Here is a 26,987-nt window from a genome sequence, read left to right as displayed (position 1 = left end):
CTGGCACAGATTTACTAGCTATGCCCTCTTCTGCCCAGACTATAACGTAGTTACACCGCCACCAGACACTCCACAAAGCCAGCTACTCTAAGGTTCTTGCAAGGGTACTCAATTATACTGAGTGAAATTAATATTAATGCAAATGGTAGTTTGACCAACAGCAAGGCATTCAGGAGCGGCCAGAGTTGTCACCAAATATATACAAGTCCTTTCAGAGATTAAAATATTCTCTAAAGGACCAGCCACAATGTTTAATAGTAAACACCACTGTTTCAATCACAGGAAATATTAAAATAACAGACAAATAGATTCACACAGATGCAGAAAAACAGTACTTGACTAATCTCACTATATTTTCCTGACTGATCTAAAGAATTACTATTCCTTGGTTCACTCACTAGAGTGAAGGCAAGACGAAGTAGGTGATGGGGTCCTTCTCTGCCAGGTTCCAAAAACAAACTGCAATGAGACTTCAGTCTCACCTTGCATTAAAATATCAATTTTAGTGATGGATTACAGAATGAAATCATATACATTTGCTCATCTGATTTCAGATTCCCGTGCTACCCCCCCCGGCTAGAAACTTTCAGGATTTAGCACTTGTGTCAATAACACACACACAACACACTTGCTAACATCTGCTGCAGCTCCTGGAAGTCATACAATTTCAAACCTTCACCCTTCCAGAGTAGCAATTGGTTCAACCCAAAGACAATGCTGAAAGCTTCCTAATACAGACTTTCTGTCTCTGGCTGCACTGAGAATTGTAAGATGCAATCTTTATGGCCTAAAATAGGCAATTTAATTTCAAACTATTTTCAAAGTTATGTGGATTTAGATTAACCTCTTCTCTTCCAGTATCCTCTGTTAAAACAAACATTTAAACAGTTACAATAATACATGTACATTTCTTCTTCTGTCCAGCAGAGCACACTTGTTGGCACATTTTTAAACACAAGCAGCTTTACAAATACATTTTTCAGCACAAGCATCTGTATAAATCAGTTTTGATATACAAATGACATACAATGCTTTACAAAATTCCAGCCAGCTGTGATGGCACACGTTACACATCCACTGCCCTACTTCTGCTGGCATAGCTGGCAATACCTCACATCATCACAAAAAGTAATACTTTTTAACAATTCTAAAAAAACAACTATACTTGGTGAACAAGATTTTTTAAACAATGAAGAGATTTTTTTTGACAGATTCAATCTTTAAACCTTTAAGATAGTTAAGGATATAAATCTGAGCAAAATTACTAGCTCATGTCTTCTAGGTTTAACGTTAACAGATATACCTTGATTACCAAGTAAATTACTATTGGGCAAGGTTTGTTATACCTCTGTTTTTAATCACTATTGAACAAATGATCAGGCAAACATGTCTCTAAATAAAAGCAAAAGCACATTACCGGAAAATAGGGAATGGATTGTGAAAAACAAAAAATCAAGATGTTTAAGATGGAATTACTATCTGTATACAAATGCTGAATTACTGAACAAATGATTGAGATGTTTATATAGACACCAACTACAATATAATACTGAAAATATTGTAAACAGTTTATAAAAGATTATGGAATGTTTGCTATTGATCACCTTCATTTGAGTAATTATGGGGCTAATTTTATTCTCAGTAAGTTAAGAATGGAATTGCATCATCTTTTTTTAGGTTAATGAACTAGATACACAAGTACTTGAGGTAAAGCAATTTGGACACTTAATGACAACTGTCTTAAAAAACCCAGTTCTACAAAACATAATACACACAAGCACCAAAATCAGAGTCCTACAATCCATTCAAAAGATCCTATTAAATGTGACCAAAGCCAATAATTCCGCAAGTACATCCCTATATAGCTGAACTACTGCCAAACATTGAAACAACCTTCCCAACATCTCCACCACAACCTCTATTGCCTCCTTTAAAAAACCCTTAAAATCCCATTTACAGCAATCAAGGCTCTGTAACTGTGACAACCACAACTAATCCCTTATACAACCTACTGCTCTATCACTAATCCCCTCTTTCTTAGCACTTTGTTTACTCCCACTTTTCTACCCCATCCCTTCCCTAGCCAAATCTTATTCATTCCTTATACCACACATTTCTCTAATTTCTATTACATCCTTACCCTTATTAATCCACCTTCTGCTACCTGTCTTTACATCTATTACTTCCTACCGCTCTCTTCCATTGCCTTATCTCCCATCACTTTATACTCTCTCTTTCTCTCATTACTCTACTTCCCACAATTGTACACACTCTACTTCTGTAATCTCATTAACTACTCAGACTTCCTTTTACATTAACCTCTATTATAGCCTTAGCTTTGAGGCCTTGCAAAATTAGAACACATAAATGGCTTCAAGTCACAATTTTTGTATCTTATGCAAGTGCATTTAACTGTTGCATTTGTTACACTGTTAATGACTATTTAAGCTACTGCATTGTTAATGACTATCAAGCTACTGTATACGGTTATCCATTTTAAAATTACTGATGTAAACAAAATTGACAGATGTATCAATTTCATCTGTATTAGGAGCTTTTCTCCCAGGGCCTCCGCAGAAAAAGGACCTATATCCAGTCACACTTTCCCAGTAAACAAATGTAAAATAAATAAAATAAATAATTTTAATGCCTCAATGACTAATATTAGAGATCTTAAAAATGACCACTTAAATTTTATAATCAATGTAAACAGGACCTCAAGAAGTAAATTTTTGACACACATTATATCTGGTATCTGGAAAAGATTACCTATTGTGATAAGATGATCATCAAACTAGACTTCCTTTAAATAAAAACTTTACTATTTGGATGGGAAATATTTATAATAATGAATTTAATTTCTCGGTGTTCTTGGACAGTCATCGGTTTGAACACTGGTAGTAAATTTAATAAGGCATACATACATTAATAGAAAGAGAAAAAAAATTGCCATTTTTTCCATTAATGCACATTACATTATTACGTTTTCTTTCTTAACAACTGACTTTCAATCCAACTTAAAGATTGACCAATTCCTGCTTCTCCTCAAACTTTATTCCTCCTCCTAAACATTACTCTGCATGTATTGTTCCTACAAATTCCATTTACTTCTATGTTATTTGCACCTTCCCATTCTAAGAGATTGCTCTTCTATTTCTTTTATCTCTTTTTATAATAAATCAATATTTCAAATACAGCTGGTTTAGATTCTGACTTCCACTTTCTAGTAACTGCATTTTTTTGGTTGCCAGAATTAAACTTAAGGTCTTACTATGTCTAGGCAAGTCAGATCCTGTAACCAGGTCAGAAGAATAATTTCCTTAGTTACAGTCATTTGCTCCACCAGTACTTCCGAAAGAGTACCCTATAGGGAAAATGTAAAATCTGAAAACTTATTAACTCTCCAAACACATGTTCCCAATCACCTCTTTCCCATCACACCTCCATTATTTGATAATACCAACTATCTCATTCTTTCCCATCACACCTCCAATATTTGCTATCTTCCAGATGAAAAAATCTTTGAAGTCTGCTTTGGGTATAAAAATACCTACGTAAATAGTTCCAAGCAAAAATCCTAAACCTTATGGACTTTGCAGCGTACCTGCAAACTGTACATATGTCCTCCCATTGCTCACTTGTAAATTGCTTTTCCAATCTGTATTCCCAGCCTTTTCTAACCTCGTCCGATTGCTTCTTTAATTATCACACAATATTTTATATGACCTTATAATTATTCCCTTTGGTAGCAGCTTCTGTCCTATATTTGACTTAAAACTCCACTGCAGGTCTTTCACTTGGGTAAAGAGAAGGGGATATGGAAATCCTATTCTCTGACCTCCATCCCTGACAGGGCAAGGCATTCTCCAACCTGTACTCCAAACTTCTTGACCTCATCCCACCATTTCATTTCCCTCCCTAGTTGTTTGCTCCCAATAACTTGGTTACTTTGCCAGTTTTTTCCAGTAAATTTCAGCCCACTCTTGCCTATCTTCTGTACCTTGACTTGCAGTCATCCCCACTGGCAAAATCAGATCCTTGATTTTTAGCCTGAATGCAGAAGTGATCTGTGTCAGAGCTGAATGCCTTTTTTCTGACTCTCTTACAGAGAGGAGTTTCTGCAGAATGTTTGCTATTCTTGCTAAATATCACACAGGTAATAACAGCCAAAGCGACATGCATGTTATCAAAAAGCATTTCAGCTGTGTACAGGAACATGACAAGGTTGTCCTACGGCTTATTACTTCATATTTGAAGTCATAGGCAGCATGAGAGTTTCACAAACAGAAGACTGCAACTGGAATGGGTAGCAAAAAAAAACGGCACTTTCTGCAGATGAGGTTTTGACTTTCCTGCTGAATCTGTAAGAGAAGTCTCACAGTGTGTGTGCACATTCACAAGTATCTTTGCTTTTAGTACTCTCACTTCCCACCTGTCAATCAGCCCTTTCCTCATTCAACTGGCCCATTTGTTCATCAACACCTTTGAGAGGGTTAACAGGGAGGGGTCATTATTCAGACAGCCATCAGGAGTAGTCATCCGCTCCAGCCCCAGTGGTTTCCCCAGCCTTACCTGCATTTCTACACTTCTGTAAGGGGAGTTTTCTCCAAGCAGCTCTGCCCATCCCTGTCCGGCATGATTAAGGATTTTCCCACTCTTCACCACAGAAACTGTACCTGCCCGATGTATGCGAAATAGAGTACATCAGATTGTTCTTCAGTAAAATTATCAGAAAGACCTAAATAAAAATGGAATAAACACTTGAGCATCAGTATTAACCGATACAAATAGAACGGAATCTTAACCCCCCTAAGCATGTCACAAAATCGAGAATGCTCAGAAAATGTCCTCTGGAATGCTTTGTAACTATTTTAATACTCCCGCTAGACAATGTCATGGGACTCGAGAAGTAGAAAATACAAACTGGAAATGCAAGTAGCACACAGATATTTGGAAATGCATAGTGTTTGGAATGTACAGTTATGGAAGAGACATTCAACAATTGTTGAGAATTGTGATCCAGAAACTGACTAGACAATTGAAGTGTATATGGTGGGCCTCCTGGCAACTTAAGATTGGGTTAGTTGCGAGAAGCTCTTTCAAATTAAGTAACAGTAAAGAAGGCAATAACTCCTAGATGAAAACTTAAATTATCCCAGTACTTCCTGATGTAAATGAGTTGGAAGACAAGCTAGCTAAATTTAGCTAAGCAGGAAGAGTATTTTTTGTGGATTAAATTAGAAAGAAATTGTTCCCTACTGAAATCAAGACTTGTATTGCAGAGTCCAGAGATGGAGACAGAAACAAAAAATTAAGAGAAAAGCAAAACATCGAACATCATTGAGAGGGGTGGCTCGTGCTATAGGACTGCAGCACCCCCACCTGTAGAAAAATAAAAGGAAAAGAATAAAAATTAAAAACAGTCCACCCCACCATAGAAAGAAAACAAACAAAAAAAATTCATGAGTCCCGGAACTCCAGTCATGCATGCTTGGAGTTCCTGGTACTCAGAACTTACTCGGAACACTCAGACTGCTGAGTTAGGCAGTCCGGACAGGGAAGACCGGGATCTCCACCCTGCCAGCCCAGAAGTCTGTGCAGTGATGACCGCACGGACCGGAAGGTCACCGGACTGCATCGCCTGCAGGCTGGAGGTTCCAGCCTACGCCCGTGACATCTCACTGGGAAACAGCTTGCGTGGGCTGCAACAGAGGATGACCAGAGTTGCTGGGGCTGCTACGAACGGAGTTTGATCCGGTCTATGTAGGGAGAACAAACGGAGCTGCTGCTGCTGTGGAGGTAGGGTGCTATGAACAAATGGAGGTGGAGGTGTGTGTGTGTGTGTGTGTGTGTGTGTGTGTGTGTGTGTGTGTGTGTATGTGTGTATGTGTGTATATATATATATGTGTATATATATATATATATATATATATATATATATATATATATATATATATATATAAAAAATGCCCCAATTGCTACATACAGGTGGCTAGAGAGAACACATGGTGGTGGGTAGAGAATACTCAGGCTTGAACCCTGTACCTTGTGTGCAGGTAGTAAGGGCCTGAATTCCCTACCCACCACCATCTGTAAAAAATTTGCAGATTTTTGAATCATATTTGTTCTGTTCCTCATAAAATCTGTGTTTTTTTGTATGTTTGTTGTTGCTAGCAAAGTCAGTAGTGCAGTGGTGCACTGGCAGCATTGTTGCCTGACAGCTACAGGTTCTCTGGTTTGATTCTTGGCTGGGGTGCTTTCTGTGTGGAGTCTGCATGTCTTCCCATCTTACAAAGACGTGCCTGGAGTGTTTCTCCCTGCTCTGCTGAAAATTGGCTTTTGTTCCAAGTCAGACTTTCCTGGTTAACAAATGTTAAATAAAAACAGACATTTGAATTTCAGACTTCATATTCTTCAGAAAGTACTTAAGTTTATAACATGGATATTTGAAATTTGTCCTTATTTTTGGGACTGTATTCCCCCATTATTGGCTTCGCCCAGGTTTTTTGTGCTAAGGTTGAGAGCTATGGTGAGAACTGAATTCACTGAATATGTTTGGGGGCTGTATTCCCCCCATTACTGGCTTTGTCCATGTGTTTTTTGCTAAGAGGTTGAGAAGTATGGCGAGAACTGAATATGTTTGGGGGCTGTATTCCCCCATTATTGGCTTTGTTCAGGTGTTTTGTGCTAAGAGGTTGACAGCTATGGTGAGAACTGAATTCACTAAATGGTAGTCATTTAAGTTTGTCTTCCTCTCTTTCACAAAACAGCTGACTTAGCATAGTGGTATTTTGCTCTGACCGTTTTGCACAGGGTTCCCCTTGGTTTAAGGCTTGGAAGTGAAATGTATGGTAGTAAAGCAGCATTTTATTGTAGCAACTTTCCAATATTATACAAGCAATATTTAAAATGTGTCCCTGGTTTTGGGCTTTTGCCCCCCACCCCAAATAAATTTTGGCTTTTTCCAGATTTCTTGTGCTGCAAAGTTCAGATATAGAGTGAAGTGTCGAGTAGATTTTACAAGAAGTTGAGAGCTGCAGGGGAACAAAGGTTTAGTACTGCTTATGGTGAGTCTACTTGCATTGTTAATAGCACAATAGGTAGTGTACTTGCTTTTGATGCAGACGGCTGTGGGGGTCTACTCCCACAGTAGGTAGATGCATTGCTGATACTGTACTGTGTTGTAAATGGGGTGGATGCTGCAGTCCTTTTTGGCAAAGATACCTAGTAACTATGAACCTGTCAGTTTGCCATCCATTCCCTACTGCAACATTACTAGCTTATCATTTTTTTAATGCAACATGGGCAATTTATTCCTCAAGGGCAACAACCACTTTATCTGTAGATGAAACAATGACATGTAAAGATGTTTGCTAGCAGCAACCTCATTAGTTAAAGATTTCTTTAATGTGGAATTTAGATGACTTATCTTCAGATATTGTGCATATTGACTGATACTGGTGGACTGTAGAAGTTTGAATAGACTTTTATGATGGAAATGGAAATTTGAGTAGACTTTGATGGAAATGTTCTGAATTGGTCAGTTTTGTCATTATTGGTGCATGCATTTTGTTTCATTGTTTACTGGAAAAAATGTTCAAAACAATAAATTTAAAATGCCCTCTAACAACTGTACTGTATTGTACAAGGAATATAACTTAATAAAATCAGGAAGGTGCATCAAAGAGCATATGTATGTTTTGTGTTCAAGGAGTCTATGATTTGAAAACAGCCCAAAGTTGATCTTTATCTGCCGCTGGCAAAATGTATTTTCTTTGAATGTGGGTTTCAATGTTGTTTCAATTAATGTGAGTTTCAAGGGCAGAGAAGTTTTAATGCTAAGTCTATTTACACTGTCAGACTGCATTGCTTTGTTTAGCAGATATCTATTAGGGTCTGTGCTGTAAAATGCAAAATAAAACTTTCAAATGAAATCCAAATTATCGCAGAAGTAAAGCAGTATGCACATTACAGTGTTTATGGTAAATGGGGCGAATTAACCAAGGAATGTGACATTGGAATGGCTGCAGGGGGGAGGCTCCATTCGGCCATGATTTTGTGAGGGGGGGGAGGGCAGCAAACTCAGACAGCCCCAGCTGAACTATACCTCTCAACTGTCCATATTTTTGCAGAATTAATAGATTTTTGCTTCTTATTTTTGGTTTGTTCCTCAAAATTTGTGGTTTTCTGGCAAATCATTTAGGAATAATGACAGACATTGAGTTTCGGACATTATAACCTTCAGAAAAATGCATGCTAAAGCTAGACCTGTTATTCTATCAACTGTCTTAAGTTTATACAAGAGCAATTTTTAGTACTGTTTGTATGTTCCCCCAAAATATTTATTTGGCCTTGTCTAGATTTCCTGCATTAAAAGGTTGAGAGGTACATGCAAATAAATCGCTTTATAGAATTAGGAATATCCAAACCTCTCAATTGTCCCCAATTTTGGCTCAAAATATTGCTCTCCCCCTAATAGTTCTTCCGCAAAATGGCAATTTTGGAAGAAAATGCGGAGGGTTTACAATTATAAATAACTGTAAAGATCAGAGTTATAGATTACTTTTATTTCAGAAATGCATGTAGATGCTCTTATTTTGTCAGCTGCTCAAGTTAACAATACTAATATTAAAAAGGTGTCCCTTCTTTGACATGCTCCCAGTTGTATTGTGTGGCAATTTTATATTTTTGCATCACATTTTTGGTCCATTTTTCATAAAATTGTGGTTTTCTGCCAAATTAGTGGCAAATCATTAAAGATTGAAGTTAGAAAATAATGGCAGACATTTGAGTTTCAGATTTCATACCCTTCAGAAATGTCATACTAATGCAAGACCTACTACTATTTTATTATCTTTCTAAGTTTATAAGAGCAGTATTTAAAAATTGTCCTTATTTTTGGGCCTGTGTCCCACTTCTATGTACGGCTTTGTCCAGATTTCTTGCTCTGAGGTTGAGAGATATGAGTGTCAGAGCCATCACCATCAGCCAGAGACATTTCAAACTGACATACTTGTTGCACCCCACTCCCCCATGTAGTGACTCTGGATATGTCCAAGCAAGGCAAGGAGTAGTTATGCAGTGTAAATGTGCAGAGTATTCCCCCATCCAAGGCAGACACAAGTACGACAGTGGCTTTTCATCTGTCCTTGATTTTGCAGAATGTTCTGGTTTTCGGTCATATTTTTATACCGTTGATTTAAGCTTCTTATTCAGAAAATGCATGCTGTCACAGTGCCCTGTTGCTTTGTGTTTAAGTAGCAATGTTTTAATGACCATCGGGTAAGCTAGTCTGAGATTGTAAGGTGCAAGTAACCTTTAATAAGCATACTGTTAAATAATTAACAACACCGAAAGCCTTTTTGTTGTTGCCATGCAGAGAATATTTACATAACTAGATCATGTACAAGCCTTAAGTATTGAAATGCATATGACAATATTTGTAATAAAAGGACAGGATTATAGTATTTTCAGAAACTCATTACATTTGTTGGAGATTTGCAGTCATCTTTGCAGGCTTTACCCGTAAACTAAACAAAATGCCAATCATGTGTGGTCCATAACCTGTGCAGTAATCCTTTAAGCAATTTATCTTGAGCTTGTCTCTTGTTTGTTCATTTTTTACTTTGATCATGTTTTCCCCATGAAACAAGTAGATAGTTGTCAGGCAGCAGGTCTTTTTTGGATAAGAAACATTTTTACAAGTGGGAGTATCACAGAGATTTCTACTTTCAGCATGTTACTTGGCACTTTTATAAAACTGAATACAAGTTATAATTAGAACTGCAGTGCAAGGAGAAGCTTGCTTTTATTTATGCTTGATTTTGACTAGTATTCCAGTAATGTATTTAAAAGTAATTTATTTTTTCATGCCTCACAACCTTTTTCTTTCCATCTAGATATTAAGTAAGCTGTCAAGTAGCCAATGCATTGAAATATTTTTTCTTCTACACTTCATTTTGTCTTGACTGGACTCTTGTAATGATGGTTTGGCACACAGGGCAGCATATTTAAAGTTCCATTTGTTGTGTTTTTGAGCATAGCTCCACCCCTTTCTAGTTGGCCACACCTCTTCCCATTGGCCCCACCCATTCCGCTGTCTCCTGCAGCCCCCCCCCTTTAATTTGAAGTCACCAGCCGCCACTGATCATTGCTCGCCTTCAAACTAGTTTTTGCAGTACCCCTAAGCACCACCCACACCCCCAAACTCATACATACCAACTCTAAGACTGACATACTTCAGAGAAAAGGGAATATAACAAGAAATGGCCTTCTCATAATTAGCATATGTAACTCTGGATTTTCTTCCATTCAGTCTACGCATTTTGGGACTGGAAGTCCCGAGATTTTAAATGGTTACTGACGGACATAATAAATGGATCCTACTGGCTTCAATATAGAGACCAAAGAGATCACTGAAGGTGGTCAAACATGGTTTGAGTCAGGAGTTTAAGTAAAATAATGAATAGAATATCAATGGCCTGGATACAGAAGGCCTTATGAACTGAAGGTTAAATCAGTGGGTACCTATAATTAGAAGAAGAGGATAGAAAATACCATATGTGCGGGGAAAAAAGTAATATAAGAATTTTGTATTTAATTTCCTGTTAACTTTTGCCATACGAGTTAGAATAACAGTAAATAAATATTTTACTGTGCAAGATAATAAAATCCAATAAATAAAAAGCAAATTGCTAGAGTGTTGCAAAGGGGCAACTGTCCCAGGTTAAAAAAAAAAAAAAAAAAAAAAAAAAAAAAAGGAATAGTTTTGCTTTTTTTTCCCCTCAACTAAAATCTTACACTGAAGCACTCTCTGGAGTACAAACTGTAGCAACTGATTACTTGCTACAGTTTCAAAGGAGGAAAAAAATATATATTTGTTTCTTCCATTTTTCCCCCAAAGTTAAATCTCAGGAAGGAGGGTAAAGGGCAGGACAGAGAAATGTGGACCTGACTGGCTCCAGGTACCTGAAAGTGATTTTTTTAACTGCTCCTCAGCTAAGGAGGGGAGGGGTAGGGTGGAACACAAGCAGGACTCTGTTTTCCTCTTCAATGAAGAGCTGGGGAGGCGAGAAAGCAGTATAGACTTCAACCCCAGGTACTACAGAAGTGAGCTATGCTTCTGAACAAAAAAGGTCAGCAATGGGAGAAAAAAAGGCAATAATGAACTTACTTTTCAGCCTGGACTTTTTCCCCCCATTTTCAGACTCCAAAAGGTGGGGACTTCTATTGGAAAAGAATACTGCTTTCATAATTTGAATACTACTGCTACTGTTTCACTTGATATCTTCCCTATACATAATTCCCAACAAAATGTCAGTTTGTTACTCTTGTTCGTCACAATTACTGCCCGATTTTAACAAAAGCATTAGAGAATCCACATCAGGCTTTTAAATAACATGCAACAATTCAAATCCACCCTAAAACTTCACCTGGCAACTAATAAATTATGCAACTGTACAACACCTGCACTCTGAAGTATGAAACCCTGACTCTGTCTACTGCGGATTCTATACAAAAGTGTATTACTACAGTATTTTTGATTCCACTTACAGTATCTTGGAAACATGCATTTCCTTAATCTGATACGCTCTGTAAATGATGTTTGTTGACATTCTGCTTTGAAATAATTTGTAAATAATTTAAAAGAAAAACGGTCAACAAAAATTATCAAAAAGGTATTTACATCCTTGTTTTGGAGCTTTTCTCCATGGATCTCTGCTGAAAATGGGCATTTCAGCTCCCAGATGGACTTTCCGGAAAACAAAAGCAAATAAAAAAAAATCCTGTTCAGAAAACAGTGGACCTGCTCCTGGGGTCCCTTCTAACAACTTAAAAAATGCTTCAATTTTCACAGATAAACTTTCAGTTCAGCACTCCCTATGCAACCTTGAGTCTCTCCCCGTCAGCATTTTATACTGTTGAACTCAACATAATAAATTTGCTCTCAGCAATCACACTTTTGATGTTCTAATCTCCAAATACTGAGAGCCATTCCCTATATACATAAAAACATTTACATAAAAACTAGCATGTCCTACACTATTTCTACAAAGAAACTAATAAAATGCAGAAGAAGCTCCACTTTGTAATTTTTGATGGGCTCATATACCGGCATAAGAGTCTATCAAAAATAGCAAACAGCAGCCACTTCTACTCAATGTGGGCTGTTCCGCAATGAGTAGAAGTGACTCCACTTTGCAATTTCTGATAGTCTCATATACAGGCATACAAGCCAATCAAAACTGCTGGCTGCTTAATTTCTGCTTAACGGAAACTTTACTGTAGTGTACATATTTTTGTTGTTACATTTTTTGGTCAGATACGTCTGCATGTTTTTTTTTTTAATGCTACTATAGGTTTCTTGACTATTTACTCCCAAGGTTGTGTCTGAAAAGGTCCATCTGGATCAGTGATCTAACTCTATTAACAAATACAATACATACCTGCATAACTGAAGACTGAGACACAATGCACACAAGAGCACACAGATTTATGTACATGCAACAAACAGAAACAGTCTCCATGGTGTCCCTTTAAGTCTCAAACCCAATAAGTCAATATACTGGGTCCAAAAACAAATGAGGAAAATTTGTGTTTGGAAGATCGAAGATGCCTCACAGTTCAGGCATCTAATAAAGACCATACTGTGAATATCCAACCTAATAACGGGTGGTAGAAATACTTTCTTTAAAACTTTGCAAAGTATAAATCCACTAATGAAAGTAGGGAAGCACAAGCTAGTTCAAGTCAAATCTTCTTTATTACAAACGTGACACAAACAGAAGAAGTTTGGAAAAAAATAAATAAACAGAATAAAGTATAAAAATTCACCATTCCATTTATATATCTGTTTAAAAAAGCTATGTCAGTATGGTCTTTATTAGGTTTCTGAACTCTAGGGAATCTTAGATCTTCCACACAGAAAAGTTTCCTCATTTATAAACAAACAGGCACATTATTACAACCAAAATCAAAATTAAATGTTACTACTCACAGTGAAACACTTGATTTCTTCTTTCATCTTCTGTAAAAATCTACAAAGAAAAAACAAGCACTGAAGTAAAAAGCCGAAGTATCTATTTTAAAGTGTCACACTGTACGCAATAATGTAAAAATACTTTAACCTATATAATTGTGAAATGCAGAAATGTAATTAAAAGCCAGTGCAGAAAGCTCAACACTCAACAATGGCAGTCTGAAAATTAAAAGCTAAAACAACCGCTTTGCTTCTAAACATCTGTGGAATTACTTGCAGTTGTATAAAGTAAACTTAGCATAGCAGTAGATGCTCGAATGATTACTGCTGCAATAGAAACTCCCCCCTTTTTTTGTGTTTTTTATGTCAGAGTGTGGACATTTGTCTTTCGCTGTTCCTAGCAATATCCTTTCTGAGCTTAGCCTCCCTCTGTTAGTTGGCATACAAGCTCTGAAGAGCTTGGTGCCGAAAACTATCTTTAGTCAGCTCAAGCTATGGGCACGTGGAAGGTGCCCTGAAGCTTTGTAAGCTGGCTGCTTGTTACATCTTATGGATAGCCTCTATAGCTTACGCTACTGCAGCAGTGATCAATATGATGAACATGATAGGTATTCCTGCGAGTCATCAGCATAACAAACATAATATAAAACTCTCCCATGAACAGCATCTTCTAAAAGGAGCATGTACAAACTAAACAGTGACTGCTGAAGACTGCAAGTGACCGAGTAGGACCAGAGGACTTGATCCCTGAAACTCTGTATGCTCAAGACTTGTTGGAGGCAAACTAATCCAAAACCACACCGGTGATGCTGCAAGAAATCCAGCCAGATCCCATGACCAAATGTATCAAAATGCTGATAACACTTCCAACCAGTACAAGACTGAAAAATGTTTACCCTTCAACATAAGGAGACTGCTGAAAAGCTTATCAAAGGCTGCCTCAGTACTGCGTTGAGCAGGAAAACTAAACTGGAATGGGTCACTGATGTCATTCTTTCAAACAGTCCAACCTGTTTAAGATCTATTTAAAAAAAAGTTTACATACATGTCTACAGCTGTCCAAATCATAAGAATCAAGATCAACATTTTTCAGGATGGGAGTGACTGGAGCCTACTTTAGGAGAGGAAGAGATGTAACTACCCCATCTTTCAAAGGAACTATGAAAATCTGGCAAAGGACATGATCAAGTTCATTCATACATGACAAAAGCAGTCTGGAAATCCAAGGCTCCAATCTATAGGTAGTGGCACACAGTGGAAACCAGAGACGAGGTCTTCATAATAAGGTATCAAAAACGTATCAATTCAAGGACAGCAAGGGCTCCCTAGAACAGCCCACACAAACTGAGCACACTATGGATGATGCACAGTTTGACTAAGGCTAAGTAAATCAGCAGCAAGATCACATTGCTCAAAGGATAAAACCTTCCAAGTGGCAGGCTGGATTGCACAGCTTCCTGACCACCTTGAAGACTGCAGCCCATCTGTCTGCCACTTCAAATATCTCCAGAGACATTTGAACAGATTGCTTCTGTGAGATCTCTGCCTGCTCATCTAAAAATGGTTACACAGGCCAAATTAGTCAATAAGAACTGTTTAATGCCACTTGTGTTCTAGTCTTTACTCAATCCTCCCCCATTATAAAAAGCATGATTCAACCATGCCTTATGTGGTACAAAATGGACTGGGTGTACATGACCTGAGGCTACCAAACCTACTGTATTCTGAGATATCACAGTATCAGACTCCAAGCAGTTCCTCTGGATATTCAGCAAAGCAATCCTATAGCTCCTGGTGTTGTACAAGGGCTAAACAGTCTGGGGGTGAGCAGACCACAACTCCAGGAATGTACCAGACTCTGGCAACAAACAGGGTTGGCTGACCCTGAACTGAATGAGAGACAGCGAGCGAGACAGAGTCTGAGGCAGAACACAGACCAGGAAACAAGATTCCAGTATCAAGTTTCAGGTCATGACCAGGAGAGTTTCCACTACCAAGTTTCTGCTCATAATCTCAAATTGAAAGACCAAGGTTGACAAAATAAATTATTTGGAAATGAAGTCAAACGATAAATGAAAAGTAACAATTACTGAATGTTGTTAAGGAGATAAAAGAACTGGAGGTGGGATCTTTAGAAAAGGGAAAGAGCAAGCAACATTGAAATAAATGGAACCTGTGAGAACAATGGATAAAGAATTGTTTTAAGGAAGAGGAGTTAAATTTCAGGGAAAGCAAGTCTACAGAAATGTAAGTAAATGTCAAAATGAACAATTAAGAAAATAAACAATACATGTATAATACACAAAAAATCTATGGAATGGTTTGTTTGCATTTTTATAACTATACGCATATAATTTATGTCACTGTGTTATATGTCAAGGTAATAAATGTATTTGAAAAAAAATCAAAGACCAAGTCCAAGTTATGAATAAAAATATGTGTAGCAAGAAAGGCTTGAAAGGGGCACATACTCAAGGGGGCTTAAACTGCTGACAAATACTTGTTGTAGCTAGTTGTTACCTTTTCACTTAGACCAACCCCTCTATACACTGGGAAACTTAACATTGCCTCTAAAACTCAGATATACTTCCTGAACTTTATTAACACAAACACCCAGGATCAGATACTATGCATTCCAGCCACAGGAGCAAACATTCTGGATATAGGACTCGCAAACAAAGAGGAGAAATGCAACCCTCCCCACACCATGTCACATCCTCAACGGTGGGGTCAGGCCACAAAGCAGTCGCTCTGAAACAAAAATAAACCCAACTAAACCCGTAACAGTTCGGAACTATTCTAAAGCAAACTACATCCTATTAAGTGGCAGTCTGCCAAAATTCATGACTCTTCCAAACTCCAAGAATACAGCCACCTATGTAGAACTTACAGAAACTCTGTACAACATATAAATCGTTGCACTGAGGCTGCCATACCAACCAGAAGTAAGGCCAGATCTAACACCAAAAACAAGCCCCACTGGTGAAACCATTACCTTAACAGGATATATAACAAAAGAAAAAAGTATTGGCCAAAATCAGAATGATCAACTCTCACAGACAACCGCTCTATTACATCTCTTAGTTTTTCTTTAGCTGAATCATAAAGTCCAACACTGCCAGTTACAAGGTCAAGGTAGCTTTCCAGGATCACATGGCCTTCTTCAGCTATGTCAGGAGCCTTAAAGGTTGCATAGAGCAGTGTGCAGAACTTGTAGTAAATGGCACAATCTTCACTGACCAGGGTGACATAGCGAGTCTACTGGCTGATAAATTTAACTCCAACCACACTCCCACCCCACTACTCCCTGTGAAATCCTTTCTAGTATACCCCCAAAATATCAACAGTGAACAGGCCCTTGCAGCAATCACTAGGGCCAAAAACACTGCTTCAGTGTGCTCCGGCAATATCCTTGGTTGCTTCCTAAATAGCCTAAAACACGATCTGGCAGGACCACTTGAGGTACTATAACTATAGCCTCAAAACAAGTTTCTTTCCAGGTGAATGAAGGACTGCAACAGTCATACCTCATTATAATACTGGACTATCAACCAATCCAGTGAACTACAAACCCATTAGTATGAAATGTCGGACATGCAAAGCCATGGAACAAATCATCATGGAAATGATCAACAAAAAACAGTGAACAACTCCAATGACAAGACAAACTAATGCAAAAAGCTTGCTAATCAGCACACCACGATTTCAATCGAAGAAGTAATCCAAAAAGTAAAACAACGCTGAATACCACTAGAAAAATAATTGATTTATTTAAGCCACAACTTAATGTAGCTTTTCGTTGGCGCTTCTACACCAACTTCATCAGAAATTTAAAATCTCGCGCCACTGCCGTGACGAACTTTAATAGGTTTAAAAACAGAACATGTGGTCAACACACCCTCCTACGTCAACTTCTAAAAATCAGTTCGCCCTAAAAAGCGTTCAATACATTCACATTGACCATATATCCCTGTTTCTCTTAAACCAACTATTATAACCTGGTAAAAAAGACACTATTACATTTAATAAACATATAATGTCATAGCCGACAATCTCAGCATGTTAGTGGCTGGCATTCGTTAACCATGAATTAATCTACTAAGACTTAAAATAAATAAATTGTATACTATAAACAGAAGATAATGGTAATGACTAGTCACAATCATATAAAACAATCAATTCAGTTACATAAAATAAGTAAAGCCAATGAATTGTGACATTTTACTTGATTAATATGTGTTCTCCAAATGCATAGCACCATGCATGAATTAAATAATAATTGATAAATAACCCCCGTTGTAATCATCATAATGAGGTATCCCAGTCGTGTCTTACCTATCCAAACTTCTCAATTTTAAGACACTACTGATGGATAGCATACTATTTAGACCAGGAGGATGATAGCTTCTAATTTTAACTGCCACATCAACTCCTTAAATTCCAACTTCAAAGTTTCAGGACTCCCCCTATTGTCAAAGGATAATTGGTCTATGACCATAAAGGTGAACTCATGGTCAGGGTTCTCTTTGATGTGCTTCGCCAAAGCATTTTCCATCTTTTCTTTCTTGATGGCATATAAATGTTCGTATAGACGCTTCTGTAAACTCCTGTCCGTTTTGCCAATATAAAATACAGAACACAACGAACATTTGGCCAGATAAACCACGTGACTACTTGAACAATTGAATCTCCCCTTAATATGGAAGTTAGACTTATGCAGCCAGATAAAGGGGGTGGCTTGATGGCAATGGAGACAGAGGATTATAACAGGATATCAGCCATTTTGGACTCTGATACATACCGAGAGGTATCTAGAAACGAATTAAATGTAAATATGGCTTGAGTCCGTTCCTATTTTGAGGATATGTTTATTAGTGGGGTTATTGATCTGGATGTTTTCAATTTCATTTCTACCCTCAATCCAAAAATACCAGTGCTCTTTGGTAATGCAAAGATTCACAAAAATATTTAGGACCCCCCCCCATGCGACAATTGGTCAGTGCAAAAGGCAGCATAACATATGCAGCGGCCAAGGTAGTGGACACAATTCTCAAGAAATATGTAGCCAGTGAATCGTATATCTCAAAGGATTCATGGTCTTTTCTGGCGAAGGTTGGTACAATTCCACTCAGTACAGATAGCCACTTTCTAACCATCAATGTTATTGACTTACATTCATCCATTCCTCATGATGTGGCAGTGGAATGGATCCAAGTAGTTATGACCACGAAACAAGCACCAACACAAGAGATTTTGATGGTCAGAGAACTCTTGGATATCATCTTAACTTGTAGTTTCTTTTCATTCAATAACCAATGGTTCCACCAATTGACAGGAGTACCCATGGGGTCCCCCTGTGGGGCCAGTGTGGCTAACCTGGTGATGGCTTACTGGGAGAAGGAATTTGTGTTTCCTAATGCCATAATTCAAGAAAAAGCTTTATTATATACCCGCTTTTTGGATGATATTTTTATCATCCTTAAAGGGGATCAAGTTGTGGCAGATTCCCTAGTTGAAAGCTTTAACACCTCAACCGAATTCTTGAAATTTACTTCTAATTTTTCAAACGAAAGGATTGCCTATTTGGATGTGGAATTATTCAAGGATACTGTGCAGGGCTGCTTTTTAGCCAGAATCCATTGGAAGTCAACTTTCTCCAACTCATATTTACATTTCAATAGTGACCACCCTCTCCACCAAAAGAAATCGATAGTCAAAGGCCAACTGGTCAGGGAGGCCAGAATGGTGTCGAGGGAGAGTGATTTTCAGGAGGAGTGCCGTTTTATCCAAAATCTTTTTTCTAACAGAGGCTACCCAGAGAGCCTCATTGTTGAATTGTACAATGAGGTATGCACTAAGAGAAAATGGCTTATTCCTCCCTATTTTGAGTTATCCTATGGTAGATTCCACTTTATCTTTCCAGGCTACCTATAATAGTAGCATTTATTCTTGTAGTTTTATCACTACTTTCAATTCAGATGCCAGAGAAATAGTTCCAATCATCAAGAAGTATTGGTGTCTACTGCCTGTAAATAATTTAGGCCACTCCAAGTTAGGTTCTTATCCTAAAGTGACTTTCAGGAGAGGGCCTAATATTAAGAACATTTTGGAAATGAAAGCTAAGAGCCTTACATCTAGATCAGGCACGTTCAAATGCAATATGTGCAAGTATTGCCAGTTCGTCAAAACAGGTACCTATTTCATGACCAGGGATACCAAATTCCATATTAAGAGGAGATTCAATTGTAAGTCACGTGGTTTATCTGGCCAAATGTTCATTGTGTTCTATATTTTATACTGGCAAAATGGACAGGAGGTTACAGGAGTGTCTATACGAACATTTATATGCCATCAAAAAAGAAAAGATGGAAAATGCTTTGGCGAAGCACATCAAAGAGAACCCTGACCATGAGTTCACCTTTATGGTCTTAGACCAATTATCTTTTGACAATAGGGGGAGTCCTGAAACTTTGAAGTTGGAATTTAAGGAGTTGATGTGGCAGTTAAAATTAGAAGCCCATCATCCTCCTGGTCTAAATAGTATGCTATCCATCAATAGTGTCTTAAAATTGAGAAGTCTGGATAGGTAAGACACGACTGGGATACCTCATTATGATGATTACAACGGGGGTTATTTATCAATTATTATTTAATTCATGCATGGTGCTATGTATTTGGAGAACACACATTAATCACGTAAAATGTCACAATTCATTGGCTTTACTTATTTTATGTAACTGAATGATTGTTTTATATGATTCTGACTAGTCATTACCATTATCTTCTGTTTTTAGTAAATTATTTATTTTAAGTCTTAGTAGATTAAATCATGGTTTACGAATGCCAGCCGCTAACATGCTGAGATTGTCGGCTATGACATTATATATTTATTAAATGTAATAGTGTCTTTTTTACCAGGTTATAATAGTTGGTTTAAGAGAAACAGTATCGTAAATGTGAATGTATTGAATGCTTTTTAGGGCGAAAGTACAGTTTTGTACCTACCATAAATGTAGATGTTAGAGTGGTTATGCTGCTGCAGTCATCACACTTGGGTTATCCTGCCATCAGGCGGTCCCGCAGTCGGCCTGAATTCCAAAGCCTTGGTCTGGCGTCGGTTGTCGTCGCTTCTTCCCTGACGTCAGTGTGGCAGGGGTATAAAAGAGGCAGCCGACGCCATTTTCTTCAGTTTTTCTTGCCCCGAATGTCAGGTGCCCCAAACTAAGAAGGCAAAATAAGAAGCTTGCAAAACATACCTTAGTGAAAAAACAATAGTACTAGTTGTAAGCAAATACACCATATAGACATGCATCCCAAAGTTTGATGTACATGGAGGTGCAAGTAAAATCTTGTTGGGTAGAGGGGATGGAGGGAGGGTAACCTGGACTGCAGTAGCATAACCACTCGAACATCTACATTTATGGTAGGTACAAAACTGTACTATGTTCATCGTGCTATGCTGCTGCAGTCATCACACTTTGGTAGAGTCCCAAAGCTATGGTTGGGTGGTAGGAGCTAAACTGGGTTAGGTGCAGCTAAAATGCCCTGCAGAACTGCAGTGGCAAACCCAGCTCTGGATTTTGAGTATAGAGGAAGGTGGTAATGCTTGGTGAAGGTGTGCACTGAACTCCAGGTAGCTGCCTCCAGAATGTCCTTTGTTGGGACTCCTCGGAGGAAGGCTGCTGAGGTTGCTGTAGCCCTGGTAGAGTGAGACCTAATACTAGCAGGCACTGCTTTCCCATGGTGTGAGTAGCAAAAGCGGATGCAATGTGCCATCCATTTGGAGATGGCCTATTTTGAAATAGCCTTTCCTTCTGAGCCTGGTGCATAGGATACAAGGAGTTGGTCACATTTTCTGAAGGCCTTTGTCTTGTCCAAGTATTAACATAACTGTCTGTGAATGTCCAAAGAGTGAAGGAGTCTTTCTCCTTTATTCTGTGGGTTTGGATAAAAGGTGGGCAAGTGTATGGTCTGATTGAGAGCCACATTGGATATTACCTTTGGCATGAAGGAAGGGTTGGTGCGTAAAGATACTCTGTCCTGGTGGAAAATGATGAAAGGTTCCACTGCCATACGTGCCTGCAGTTCTGAAACTCTGCATGCTGAGGTGATGGCCAGCAGCAGGGCTGTTTTCCATGACAAGTATTGAAGCTCTGCTGAAGACGCTGGTTCGAAAGGAGGAAGTGTTAACATTTCCAGCACAAAATTTAGATCCCAAGTTGGAGTTGTTGGTTTTCTGGGGGGTCTTGTATTTTTTTCCCCTCTGAGAAACTGCCTTAGCAAAGGATGAGAAAATGGGAGGAACCGTATGCTGAGGTGATAGCCAGCAGCAGGGCTGTTTTCCATGACAAGTATTGAAGCTCTGCTGAAGAGGCTGGTTCGAAAGGAGGAAGTGTTAACATTTCCAGCACAAAATTTAGATCCCAAGTTGGAGTTGGTGGTTTTCTGGGGGGTCTTGTATTTTTTGCCCCTCTGAGAAACTGCCTTAGCAAAGGATGAGAAAATGGGAGGAACCGTATCAATATTGAGCTGAAATGGCTGAAGCATGGATCTTTATGGATGAGAAAGAAAGGCCTTTGTGTAGCATCTCAGTTAGACATTGGAGTACGAGCGGAATATTTGGGATGCCAGAATTTAGGCTTCTGGCCTGGCTCCATACACAAAATATTTTCCATTTGTCTGAGTAAGTTTTTCTGGTGCTGGGCCTCCTGGCCTCCAAAATGACATTCTGGACGACTTTGAGAAGTGTTGTTTGATAATTTAAGGTATTTTCCATGCAGCTAGATTTAAGGTCCTTAGTTGACTGTGAAGGATCTGAGAGTTTTGCTGGGTTAACAGCAGAGGGAATTGAGGTAAGATCCATGGAGGGCTGCGAGACAAGTTTCGTAGAAGTGGGTACCAGTGTTGACGTGGCCAGTCCGGAGCAATGAGGATCATCTGTGGTCTCTATGATCTGGCTTTCAGTAATACATGGGTCAGTAGAGGCAGAGGTGGGAAGGCATAGACTGACAATGCTGTCCAACTGAATGAGAGGGCATCCACTTTCCAGGCCAGGGGATGATAAGTCCTTGTGCAAAATTTTTGTAGCTGGCAATTGTTGGTTGAGGCAAACAGATCTAGGTCTGGTGGTCCCCACCTTTGAATTATCATTGAGAATACTTGTGGGTGTAGTCTCCACTCATGAGGGTCTGTGAAATTTCTGCTTAATTCGTCTGCCAATATGTTCTCCTTTCCTGGCAAGAATTGTGCTTGCAGTTGTACTTGGTAAGTTAATGCTGTTTTCCACAAGTCCATTGCCTGTCTGCATAGTGGATAGGAGTGTGTTCCTCCTTGTTTGTTTATGTACCACATAACTGTGGTGTTGTCCGTCCTTATCAGAAGTTGTCCTGGATGCAAGAGGTCCTTGAAGGCTGTTAGTGCATTTTTTACAGCTAGCATCTCCTTTTGATTGATGTGTAGTTGCCTTTGGTTTGCAGACCATGTGCCTTGTATGCATTGTCCTGCCATGTGTGCACCCCAGGAGTAGTCTGATGAATCTGTTGTCAAGGTATGGTTTGCTGGAGGTGGGACAAAAGGAAGGCCCTTGTTTGTTTGGCATGCTTGAGCCCACCATAGAAACTCTTTCTGAAGGCAGGGAATGAGAGTTATACTTGCTTCGAGGCCGTATCTGTGTTGGGACCATACACTTTTTAAGTACCATTGTAGTTTTCTCATATGCAGCTTTGCATATGCAATTAGTTGAATGCAGGATGCCATGTAACCCAATGCCTGCAGGAATTTCCTTGCAGTGAGCTGGGTAGAAGTTGCCATCTTTTTGAAGTACTGAGCCAGTTGTTTTTGCTTGTCTGGCGTGAGGTAAGCCATCTGGGCCGTTGTATTCAAGCTTGCACCCATGAAAATTATTTCTTGTGAGGGTATTAGTCTTGACTTCTTTTTGTTTACTGTGTACCCTAGGCAACTTAGCAACTTTGTTACAAATGCCAGATGCTGTAGTAGGATGTCTTTGCTGTCCGCTTGGATCAGGCAGTCGTCCAGATAAGGATAAATTTGTATTCCTCGTTGTCTGCAGTATGCAATTACTGATGCCAGGCATTTCGTGAATACTCTGGGCACAGTAGATAAGCCAAAGGGCAATGCAAAGAATTGATGATGTGTTGTGCCTGCCAAAAATCTGAAGTATCTTTTGCAATCTTTTCTGATAGGGACATGCAGGTATGCCTCTTGGAGGTCCAACGTTACCAGCCAAGACTCCTTGCCCAGCATGGGGAGAAGCTGCTGTAGTGTGAGCATTTTGAATTTGGGAATGTCCAGGTACATGTTTAGAATTGAAAGGTCTAAGATGGGTCTCCAGGCTTTGTCCTTCCTTGGTACTAGAAACAGTCTTGAGTAAAATCCTTGACCCTGCTCTTTTGCAGGTACCTTCTGAATTGCTTTCATGTTCATGAGAGCTGAAATTTGCTTTTGTGCCTCTGCCCATTGGTTTGTTGGCAGATTTGGCATGCCTCTCATCTGTGGTAAAGTGTGAAAATGAAATCTGTAGCCTCGGGTAATAATATCCAGAACCCATTTGTCCTTTGTTATGATGTGCCAATTTTGTGGAAAAAGAGCCAGTTTTCCTCCTAGAGGAGCTGCCTGGGCAATTTTGCTTGGCAGGCGAAGAGGAAAGTCATTGAGTTTGTTTTCTGAAGGGTTGATATCTGTCGTCTCCCCCTCTTTGAGTTGTTGTTTGCCATTGTCTGGGCCTGAAGTAACCTTGTGCCTGGCCTCTGCCCCTAGGGCGTCTGTGCCTGCCCCTTTGGGGATTGTCTGAAGCAGGAAAGGACCAGTTTTTTGATGGCCAGTTTCTGCTGAAGCGAGGAGGTTGCACCTGTAAAAAATCTAACTGTTTGCATTGATTTTGCCTTTTCTTCCATTTTCTTTAAAAATTCCTCTGCTTTGACACCAAATAACGCATCCTTTTGCAGTGGAGCATCCAGTAATTTTGCTTTGACATGTTCTGGTAAGGTCTGCTCCTTTAGCCAAGCATGTCTACGTATTACAGATCCTGTGACCGCTGCTCTACATGAGGCCTCCAAAGAATCAAAACCACACTGCAAGGTATGTTTCCCACTTGTTCTGCTGCATGCAACAAATCTTGCATCCCTTTGAAATCTAGTTGATCTGTTTGAGGGAACATTTTCTGTTTTAACTGAGTAAGCAAGTACTGCTGGTATTTAATCATGTGGAATTGGCAGTTTAATGCTCTCATGGCCAAAGTGGCGGAGGTATACGCTTCCCCCCCCCATCTTTCTAATGCCCTGGAATCTCTTTCCACAGGTAGTGGATTCTTAGCAGTAGAGGCCTTTACCCCTTTGGGACCCTGGGAAATGGTTTCTGGGTCTGCAGCAGGGCTTTTATATAAAAACTTGTGATAGTCAGGGACTCAATAGTATCTGTCTGGTTTAGGTGGTGCTGGAGGTAAGGAGTTTGGATTTAGACTGGATTCAGTGTAGACATCATCCAAAATGTCTAAAACAGGAGGAATGGCAAGGGGTCTATGCTGAGGTAGAAGAAGAAACTCACTGAGTCTTTTCTTGGAGTCAGAGTAATCTTGACCTTCCCAGTGGAAATGCTCTCTCATGGTGTGCAGGGTTTTCCCAGTGGAAATGCTCTCTCATGGTGTGCAGGGTTTCCCCAAAAGAGAAGTCTTCAGGGGGGAAACAGAGGGAATAGATTCCTCAGCATCGGAGTCTTCATAGAGAGGGAAGAGGTAATCCTGTTCTTCAGAATCTGCTGAGGAAATGGATTCCTGGTCAGAAGGAGGTAAATCTTCCTCCAATCTAGGCCTTTTGTCAGGAGGGGGCTGGGAACCTCTGATAAGGGTAAATCAGGTCCTCCGCCATTTTGAGCATCTGTTTTTTAGGCATAGGGGCCTGTGTGGGAATCTGTGGACCCGGTTTCTTAACCTTTGGAAGCTTAGCGTATGACTTAACGAAGAGAGTCGTCTGTTTAAAGACGCCTTCTGAAACTGAAGGCCTGTCCATAGTCTCCGGATCGCCGCCAGGGCTGGCGTCCGCTAGCTGAGGCGAAACCGGCACTAGAGGCCCAGTAGAATCTGACTGAGAGGTAGTCGCATTTTCTAAATCTGCGGTAGTCCGGGGCTGCGTAAGCACCTCACTGAATACCGAAGATCCGGCGGCAGGCCTAACCGAGACCTCGGTATCTGGTCTAGGCAGCCTGTCCTTGTCCTTGTATTTTTTAAACATAGCGGTAGTCGGAGGTTCCGACAACATGATGTAGTTGAATTTTCTGCCAAAATAATGTCCAATGCTTAATAGTGCTTTTATTGAACCTAGCTCAAAACCGACAACCAGAAACGTTGTGGTCTGGGCCTAGGCAAGGAATACAATAAGAATGAAAATCCTTATGAGGTATTTGCTTCCCACAAGAAATACAATTATTAACTTTGTCTGACATCGGTCTGAGGCAAGAAAAGTTTCCCCAATGGGGTACTTAGCTTTATAGAAGACTTCGGCTGAAATTCTGTTTGAAAATCTCAGGAGCTGGCCGACCAGCACTTGCGAACTGCTTCTGCTTTGGGCACCGCGCGGCAAGAAAGGCTGAAGAAAATGGAGTCGGCTGCCACTTATACCCCTGCCGCACTGACGTCAGGGAAGAAGTGACGACAACTGACGCCGGACCAAGGCTTTGGAATTCAGGCCGACTGCGGGACCGTCTGATGGCAGGATAACCCAGGTGTGATGACTGCAGCAGCATAGCACGATGAACATCTGCTTTTTAGAAGTTGACGTAGGAGGACGTGTTGACCACATGTTCTGTTTTTAAACATATTAAAGTTAGTCACGGCAGTGGTGCGAGATTTTAAATTTCTGATGAAGTTGGTGTAGAAGCGTCGAAAAGCTACACTGAGTTGTGGCTTAAATAAATCAATTATTTTTTCTAGTGGTATTCAGCGTTTTCTTTTTTGTATTACTTCTTCGACTGGAATCATGGTGTGCTGACTGGCAAGCTTTTTGCAACAAAAAACACTGGCAACCTATAGACACTGGATCCATCCCAGTTAGGCTTTAAGAAAGGTCTTGCCTACTCAACCTAGTAGCCTTCTTCGAGAGGGTCATCATGGCTGTGGATGAGGGGAAACCTGTGCATCCCACCTACCCTGACCTGGACAAGGAGGTCAATATAATAACCCACTAAAGTATTGTGGGCACTCTCAGAACTAGCACAAATCCCTACGTAACTCACTGAATTGGTGGCTGGCTCAGACAGAACCAAAGAAGTCAGGATCAGCAAGACCACCCCCACCAGTAGACTGGTCAGCAGTGGAGTACCACAGGGTCTCCATGCTGGGCCCACTCCTGTTTGGCATCTACGTCTTGGAAGCAAATGCTAACGTCAAATGCCTCTGGTTCACCAAGTTCATAGATGACCATAAATAGGGAGCTACCATAGATTTCCCCCAAAACAAACATCCTACAACAGGGTCCAACACAAAGAAATGAGTGGTGCCAAAGCCATGGACTAAAACTCAACTCAAAGAAATGCATAACAGTGCCCTTTGGAAAATCATCCAACCAAGTTAATTATTCCATTGATAAAACAGCCCTAACAGTTGACCCGATAGTTGGGGATCTGGAAACATATGCAGATGGTAATCTGGCCTTTGACCAACATATAACCAAGATAGTAAGAAAATCATTCTATGTCGTCCAACTCACAAGCAAGGATATGGTATCCAAGTCCAAAGAATTTATATTTCAACTCTACTCACTCCTAAATCAGACTCATTACTGAGTACAGTGCCACCTCTGGCATGTACCTAACCAGGCACTTGAAACAAATAGAACAACCTCAAAGACTGCTCATCAGGAGAATCCAGGGTATGAATATCCTGTCCTACACAGATCGTCTTAAGGCCCTATCTCTGCACTCAGTCTCCTACAGGTTACTGAGAGGTGATCTATGCCTAGAATATAAGACATCCTCAGATCCACTTCTGATGAACCTC

The 26,987-nt window shown here is 39.7% G+C and overlaps 1 protein-coding gene across 4 annotated transcripts in view; it reads right to left on the bottom strand.

Annotated features, from left to right (window-relative positions):
- The window catches only part of LOC122787814 (signal transducer and activator of transcription 5B-like), a 2,227,565-nt gene that overhangs the window by 1,881,878 nt on the left and 318,700 nt on the right, over nt 1-26,987 (bottom strand). For all 4 annotated transcript variants that reach the window (XM_044054718.1, XM_044054719.1, XM_044054721.1 and 1 more), the window contains one exon: nt 12,998-13,037. In XM_044054718.1, coding sequence (XP_043910653.1) covers nt 12,998-13,037 — 40 coding nt within the window. Of the gene's footprint in view, nt 1-12,997; nt 13,038-26,987 lie in introns of those variants that run through there.

This window comes from Protopterus annectens, chromosome 13.part0, assembly GCF_019279795.1.
Source record: "Protopterus annectens isolate FY-2018-M chromosome 13.part0, PAN1.0, whole genome shotgun sequence".
Taxonomy (NCBI): Eukaryota; Metazoa; Chordata; order Ceratodontiformes; family Protopteridae; genus Protopterus; species Protopterus annectens.
Note: the sequence above shows the minus strand (reverse complement) of the source record. Positions and strands in the feature narration are given on the sequence as shown.